General features: G+C 30.8%; 2 protein-coding genes across 3 annotated transcripts; one reads left to right on the top strand and one right to left on the bottom strand.

Moving 5' to 3' along the window:
- Positions 1-3: 3 nt before the first annotated feature.
- On the top strand, positions 4-5,148 carry Br140 (bromodomain-containing protein 140). The gene is made up of 9 exons (XM_083048834.1): positions 4-228; positions 365-543; positions 904-1,180; positions 1,522-2,365; positions 2,495-2,797; positions 3,060-3,234; positions 3,370-3,791; positions 3,857-4,228; positions 4,821-5,148. Exons 2-9 carry the CDS (start codon positions 424-426, stop codon positions 4,999-5,001), a joined length of 2,694 nt encoding a protein of 897 aa, XP_082904960.1. The 5' UTR covers positions 4-228; positions 365-423; the 3' UTR covers positions 5,002-5,148.
- Positions 1,827-8,536, bottom strand: Pyd3 (beta-ureidopropionase pyd3). Of its 2 annotated transcripts, XR_014426343.1 has the most exons (8): positions 8,408-8,536; positions 7,706-7,880; positions 7,271-7,515; positions 6,800-7,188; positions 6,352-6,669; positions 2,251-2,340; positions 2,051-2,178; positions 1,827-1,958 (listed from the first exon to the last, which is right to left on the bottom strand). XR_014426343.1 is itself a non-coding variant. In XM_083048840.1 (6 exons), the coding sequence occupies exons 2-6, from the start codon at positions 7,798-7,800 to the stop codon at positions 5,894-5,896; spliced, it is 1,107 nt and encodes a 368-aa protein (XP_082904966.1). In that variant the 5' UTR covers positions 7,801-7,880; positions 8,408-8,536; the 3' UTR covers positions 4,666-5,893. The 2 variants fall into 2 exon arrangements, 1 of the variants encoding a protein (XP_082904966.1); XM_083048840.1 differs by lacking the exons at positions 1,827-1,958; positions 2,051-2,178; positions 2,251-2,340 and adding an exon at positions 4,666-5,953.

Genomic DNA, 8,536 nt, shown 5'->3' with positions numbered 1-8,536 from the left:
GGTTACTGATTGGTCGGCGGCTGGAAATACCTAGAATCTCGCAGCCAATCAAACTCCACGTCGGACAAAATGGCGGCTTCAAGTTGATATCGCGTCTAGCAGCTAGCAGCTGGCATCGCTCTTTTAGCGGTCATTTGTTATTTCACGATGCTCTTTTGTTCAAAGTATTGTCATTCATTGACAGCGTGATACCGCGTAGAGAGAAGGAACAATCAATAAAAAAAAAAGGTAAAAGATTCTGTAATAATTGTATTATTGTCGATTATTTATCTGTCTCGTTATCGCGTGGAAGAAATAGGGTTAGCTTCGCGATACCGGGATCTCTTATTAATTGTTTCTGACATGTCCGTGTGTATTACTGTAGGATAATAAACGCACGAAAAGCAACAGTGAATATACGTGTTTGCCACAGCTAGAACGAAGATGAATACGCCGCAATCTAATAAAAAGAAAGGCAGGAACAGAGTGGGTGCACCTAATGAAGCCGCGAGTCCTACCAACACCGAGACGCTCAGCAGTCAAGAAGCAGCAAAATTCGTTCTGGTATGAATAAAGATTGTTTACTTATTGAGAAAAACACGATGGTTTGGTCCTATTTAAGAGTATAAACTATTCTTTCTCAAACAAACTTTCTTCTCGCTACAAATAACGAAAGTTGAATTATAACTGCTTCGGTGTCGAATTGATTTTTAAATTGTATGCGAGCAATAATTTTTGGGAGACTTTAACGAAAAACTTCAAAAAATAGGAGATGCTAAATTAATTATTTCACTAATAAACATGTATATAAATTGGATTCTTATAGTATTTTTATACTTATAATTTTATATATACACATTTCTAGTAAATAAATAATTTTGTATAAGAATCAGTTACATTGATATAATACCTTAATATTTGCAGGTAAACCCTATAGGGGAGGATGGAAACAAATCAATTAAGTTGGCCATCTCTGAGGCAATTCCTATCATTCCCATGGATCCAAGTATGCTTGATGAAAAAGGTTTAAAAAGTAATGCAGCATTATTGGAAAAGGAGAAAGAAGACAAGAATATTCTCAGCACATTACCTGTTGCTTCAGTTAAAGAGATAGAGGGTTACGAGGATCAATTAGGGGAGGCTGAACCACTTCCAAATTCTTACATTAGATTCATGGAACGCAGCGGTGAAGAACTCGATGGTAAATAATATTTCGAAATATTTGTAATATTTATGACGAATACAGTATAACAGAGTATAATATTAAAATGTTGCTTAATTCTTACAATATATATTACACAATATATTATTTGTTATTATACTTAATAATCTTTTATTCTAATAATTATTATCAAACCTTTTGTATATCTTTGATATCAAATTCACAGCTTCTAATAAATATAATGTTATAACATTTTTTAATCGTTATAGTATTATCTCATGTTAAAATCTCACATTATTATTAAATTTTATTTTTTATGTATTATACTCTGTTATGTGTGATTACATTATTTCAAAAATAATATTATTATTTTGCTGTAGGAGAAGTGGAATATGATTTAGATGAGGAAGACACTGCATGGCTTTCTATTGTGAATGAAAGAAGACTAGCCTCTGGATTATCACCTGCATTGGAACCTGATACATTTGAACTACTGATGGACAGATTAGAAAAGGAATCATATTTTCAGCAACAAAGTAATGGCGGAGGTGGGATTGCTGCGGACGAAGACGCCGTCTGTTGTATTTGTATGGATGGAGAATGTCAAAATAGTAACGCAATCTTGTTTTGCGATATGTGCAATCTTGCTGTTCATCAAGATTGCTATGGCGTACCATACATACCTGAAGGACAATGGTTGTGTAGAAGATGTCTACAGAGTCCATCCAGGGCCGTAGATTGTGTCCTATGTCCGAATAGAGGCGGCGCTTTCAAACAGACCGATCGTCCCGCGACATGGGCACATGTAGTGTGCGCTCTATGGATACCAGAAGTTAGATTTGCCAATACTGTATTTCTAGAGCCCATCGACAGTATAGAGAGTATTCCACAGGCTCGTTGGAAACTCACGTGCTGCGTATGCAAACGCAGAGGGGCAGGCGCGTGCATTCAGTGTCATAAGAGCAACTGCTATGCGGCATTTCATGTAACTTGTGCCCAGCAAGCTGGTCTGTGCATGCGTATGAGAACGGTGCAACCTGCAAACGGAGAACCAATGTTAGTGCAAAAAACAGCTTATTGTGAGGCACATACACCCATTGATTATCAACCTTCTACAAATCCCGTGGACGCGAGAAGGAGAGCGATAGCTAACAAGAAAAGCTCATCAGCGCCCGTTATTTCTATTCCCACCATACCACCTGAAAGAATCAGAGAAATAGCTAGGTAATAATAATAATAATTATATTTTTATTTCTATAGAGAGTGTGAAATGGACATATGGTTAAACACAAAATCTATGCAAAACAATATTTTAATGTATTAATTAAATCTTTATTATTTTATCTCAATCAGTTTAGCAGAAGGAATACCAAAGAGGAGTCAATTAATACAACGTCTCATTGCTTATTGGACGCTGAAGCGACAGTACAGGAATGGTGTCCCGCTTCTTAGAAGACTGCAAAGTTCCCACCCACAATCCAGACCGCAGCCGCTCGGCGAACATTCCACTTCACCGACGCACGATAGCGAGTTACGAGAAGAATTGTATCGTCAACTTAAATATTGGCAATGCTTACGTCAAGACTTAGAACGTGCACGATTGTTGTGCGAATTAGTACGAAAGCGTGAAAAATTAAAGAAAGAACTATTCAAAGTGTGAGTACTCGCAACATGATATACAAATTGTGCTTATTATAAATGGCAATCAATGTTAATATAATATTTTTTAATAATGAAATATATAAATTATAGATTGCTTTAAAAATTTATTAATCTTTAAATTTCAGAAAATAATAGACTTAAAAACTTTAATATTTCATATAATTTAGTGTGATACTGATATAAATATAGATATAGAATTTTCACACATTTAACATTTATATTATGAAATATATCATTCTGAAAAAATTGATTACAGAAAGGAAAAATGTATGTGGTTCGAATTGCGGCCATTGGAGAGTGTTTTACGTACATTATTAGAAGCCATAAAAGCGAAAGATGTAAACGATGTATTTGGACAACCAGTCAACACCAAAGAAGTTTCAGATTATCTTGAAATAGTATCACATCCTATGGATCTCTCTACTATGCAGGTAATTATCAGAATTATTTAATATTACATTTATAGCTATATTTATACACGTTGAATTACTTTCTAAAATATAAATCCATCAAGGCCTAGTAAAAATATAATTCACAATTATAGCAATCGTATTACTTTGTTACAGGTGAAATTAGAGAAACAGGAATACGATTCTATTGCCGCTTTTGAAAGTGACTTTACTTTGATGGTGAACAATTGTTTGGCATATAATCGTAAAGATACCATGTTTTATCGGGCAGGAATGAAAATGAAAGAGCAGGGTGGAGCCTTGATAGATCAGACTCGCAAAGACTATCCCGAGCTTGATCCTGTTATTGAATCCGAACAAATTGGCTCTAAATCTAGAAAAAGAGAAAGATCTAATCGTAGTGGTCGCGTGGAAACGGAATCGCAATCTAACGAGAAAGAGGTCGGCGGAGGTGGCGTAAACAGGAGAACAGCGGTATTATTCACGCGTAAAGCTAGAGCACGTAATGCTAAAGGTGGACAAATGTTTCTTTCGGAAGACGACAAAAAGAAACAAAGTGATAGTTTTAAAGTATATAGGTATGTAAATAATATATATTCCTTAATTTTTTCACTTGATATTAATATTAAGTTAATATTTTTAGGAGTGGAACAATGGATAGTGATATAGGTGAAGGGGAAAGCCAATCATCTAGTTGCAGTAGTTGTCCCACGAGTAGATCTACTACTCCCGATCCAGAAGAGGAGAAGCAACGACAAGAGATTGTCGATACGAAGAAAGAAAACGAGAGCAAGCAAACGAGCACCAGTACCAGCTTGGCAGCTCTGCAACTTGTATGGGCTAAATGTCGCGGATATCCTTGGTATCCAGCTCTCATCATTGATCCTAATACACCTCGGGGCACTATACATAAAGGAGTACCAATTCCGGCACCGCCTGATGACGTTTTAGCGCTTGCTGACAATTACAAAGAACCAGTCTTTCTTGTACTTTTCTTCGACACAAAGCGCACATGGTAATCATTTTTAATTCTTAATACACAATAATTCAAAACATTATACAGAATGTTTGACAATAGGTTGTATTTAATGCGCATCCTTAGTACAAATATTAAAGTTACTTGTAATAAATTAAATAAGAAGGGATTTTGTCAAATTACACATGAAAAGCACAAATAGATAATTTAAAAAAATATTTTTTATAATTTGGAGAAACTTTCACAAAAATCTTTATTTAATACATAATTATTAAGGTATTCAATTAAAAGTCCAAAAGTTGAGAAAAAAATAGACATTCAATTAAATCTTGAAAATAATATCAATTTTCAATAAAAAATATCTATCAATCTATTTACTTTTGTCAAATACATTTATTGTCAAAGATACTGTATCTGGACACAATAAATTATTAATCACATGAAGAGATAATCTTGAAATAAAAAAATATATAAACTCTAGTTTATATAATTATAATATTTATAAAATGTATTTATAAAATTTTTTACATTTCATGAAATATATATATATATATATATATATATATAGGTATGTATATATATATATATAAATAGTAAAAAATATTCGATTTAATAATATCAAATTTTTCAGGCAATGGCTGCCAGGTGAAAAATTAGAAAAACTCGGAGTATCACAGGAAGTGGACGAAGCAAAGTTAATTGAATCACGTAAACCTGCAGATAGAAAAGCGGTTAAGAAAGCTTATCAAGAAGCTTTACATTATCGCAAACAAACACATACTGCTGTATTGGATAGTATCTCAAAGGTATAAATTCTGTACAATATACAATATAATATAACTAGAATATTATAGCTATATATAAATATTCAAATGTAGATATTCATAAACAGATGTAATTTGAATGAAATTGTATTAATACTTGATATGTTGATAATCAACGACATTTTTATAGAGAAATCTGTGCATTTTTAAAAAACAATATGCACAATATAAAAAGAAATTAATTTACAGAATTTGTATCTAGAAGATACTATGTTATATTAATTTATAATTATTATATTATTTAGATTTAACGAAATAGAAAATATGTTCTTATGAGAACAAAGATGTTAGAGATTAAGACTGTATAAACATTACTGTATAATTATAATTAATATAACGTTATAATATAATATAACAATTATAAAGTATAATTTTTATATAATTATAATTGTAATATATGTAATAATGTTGTGTTATATAATAATTATAATATAATATATAATTATAAAGTATAATGTTATATAAATATATTGTTTAGAGTGATGCACAGTTTGCAAAATTTATTTAATCGAATGTATCAAAGTAAAATACCTTTATGAAATATATATTGGAATATATTTATATTGTTGTGACAATTCACTCTTTATACAATTTATATATACAAGATTATAATATATAATAATCGTATAAATTTTTTATACGATTTATATACAAAATTTTATAACAAATTTATACAATGTAAATAAATCTTTAATATTGTAGAAAGATATAACTATAGGTTCTGAAATTATTCAGAAAAAAATGTGTTGGAAGATAAAAATTTAAATCCTTATATGGATGTGTTAAACCTTTGGAATACAAAATGCATCAATATCATAACAAACTTTATGAAATTGAGAATGATGTAAATATTTAAAATATTCTGTAAATACTCTAAATCTCATTTCTGTTTTGTGAATTCAGCAAGTTCTTTAGCATACATATCCAGTCTTTGTGTCATCTGAAATTAATATAAAATTTACATATTTTCTTATTTATATATCATAAATTTAAATTTTGCAAATCCCTTATAGAGTATAAATTTTAAGATATTTTAATCATTTTTTATCTCAGATTTATATTTTTCGACCAAATTAAAAATAGGTACTTTTAATATACTAAATTAATTCTATTAACTTTCTCTCTCTCTCTCTCTCTCTCTCTGTGTGTGTGTGTGTGTGTGTAGGATTGCTACAATATCAAATTATATTGGTATAATTAAATTTATACAGAGAATGAATTACAAAATTATATCAACACATGATGCACTTGGATGAGAGAAAAAAGTTTATATCCCGTAGCAAACTCGGTAATTTTCTAAATTATTCTGCACATGAATTTTATAGAATAAATACTCACTCTAAATCCCCATATATCTTTCGTTTGTCGACATAGATTTAGATCCAATTCTCCAATCAAGAGTCCATCTTTGTGCCGACTTAAACCTGGAGTCCGTGTACCATCAGGAGCAGTAATATAACTGGAGCCATAGAAATGTCCAAAATCTCTATGTGCTGGTTTTCCATCACCAGATGTAAATTCATGATTGAAAACCTCGGTACCCACACGATTGATAGCACAAGTATAGTAACTATTCGCTATAGCGGCGCATCTTGCTTCAATTGGCCACAAATGTTCGGACAATCCTTGAACGGTTGCTGATGGATTAAAAACAATCTAAAAATATAGAGTGATTATTGATTATATAATAAATTCTGGATAAAATATCTGAATACTATACAATTTGAAAAATTATGAATAGCTGTGAACATTTCCGCTAATGAAACCTGTAGATTGTGATTCTTACTTCTGCTCCATTTAAACCAAACATCAACCAATTCAATGGATGATGACGTCCGTAACATATATTAATTGCGATGCGTCCATAAGGTGTATCGAAAACTGGATGTCCTGTATTGCCTTCCATATAATAAGTGGACTCGTTAAAATCCCCGATACGAGGAATATGATTCTTCCTATGTTTCCCAAGGACTTTACCATCCGTGTTAATCACCACGCAAGTATTCCAGATAGTATCGCCATCAGCAGAGTCCCTTTCCAAAATCGGCGATATAATTACCATGTTGTGTTCTTTAGCAAATTTAGACAGAAACATGGTCGTGGGCCCAGTCTCGGCATCCTCTGCGAATTCGCACCACGGGTACTTTTCTCTTGTACAAAAAGCGAATGGCATAGCTGCAATAATTTCACAAATCAATTATTATACAAATTTATACATAGCACTTATGTACATAATAAAATTAAAGTTTTCACATACGCCATGCTTCTTGAAGGCATAAAATTTGAACGTTGAATTGAGCTGCTTTTATGATATATGATGCAATTTTTTTATGTATCGCATCTCGTTGTTCTAAAATGGGATTTGTTACTGGTAATGCAATCTTATGTTGTACCAGTCCGACACGAACTAGGTGTGGGGGACGAAGCTCTTCTACGATGTCACTTTTCATTATCCATCCTTGTATTTCAAATTCTTCATCTTCCCATTTCTCAATTAATGGTCTAATAATAAATAATATTAATGTAATGGCATACATGTATTGTCTTAATTTATGTAATAATTAGTAATAAAATAGAAACTGTGCATATTATAAATTTAATTCTACATTTTTTTGAACATGTAAAATTATTAATATTAAGAATTTTTAATTATATATTTTTTTACACTTGTATAAAATATGGAAGTTCTTACAATAATGTACGTCCATACAAAATGCGCTTAACGTCATTTAATTCCTTCCCTGGTATATATTTCTCTAAAATTTCTTCAACTGTTGACTGGTACATAATTTTAACAGTTTTTTGCTATCAGCTTATTTGACGAAGTCACCTTGGTGCACGAAGTCTTATAAGGTGCTCTGCTGTATCTACAAAAAAGAAATATTGATAAGAGAAATTATATAAACAGTATAAGAGATAAATATGAGAGACATCGTCAAAGGCATATAAGAAATTCTATCAAATTGTATCATATGTTATACTAAAGGAATATTACTTAAATCATTGTTGATTTTAAGATTATTATAATAACAAAATAATTTAATATTAATTAGATCAGATATATGTTAGAATATAATAAATCAGAATAAGTTGTATACACAGAATCACAAAAAATACATAAACTAGTATTTATGTTATATGTACAGTACATAACTATCAGATATACATTGTATTATAGAATATTCATAAATAATATATTTATAGATAATTTTGCAGGTAATATCTGCATAATTTATTTGTGTTATTTACATATAGTATAAATATATATTAGATTTAAAATAATCTAAATCATTCTAAATTATATTACAAATGTTATATATTTGATAGATATGTGTGTGTGCAAAATGTTAAGAATTTTTATAGCAAAAAATAAAAATATATATATGTAAATTACATAATGCAGAAACTCCTTTTTGCGCTCTCAAACAGTCTATAAATCAAATCAAAGTCAATGCTCTGATTAGTTTTGATTGGGATCGAATTTCATCTTCCCATGCCATGGTGCATTCAAAAATCTACTCCT

Source organism: Prenolepis imparis, unplaced genomic scaffold (genome assembly GCF_030444845.1).
Source record: "Prenolepis imparis isolate NDT839.2.m4 unplaced genomic scaffold, iyPreImpa1.0 SCAF_10, whole genome shotgun sequence".
Taxonomy (NCBI): Eukaryota; Metazoa; Arthropoda; class Insecta; order Hymenoptera; family Formicidae; genus Prenolepis; species Prenolepis imparis.
This window is presented reverse-complemented; position numbering and strand designations above follow the sequence as displayed.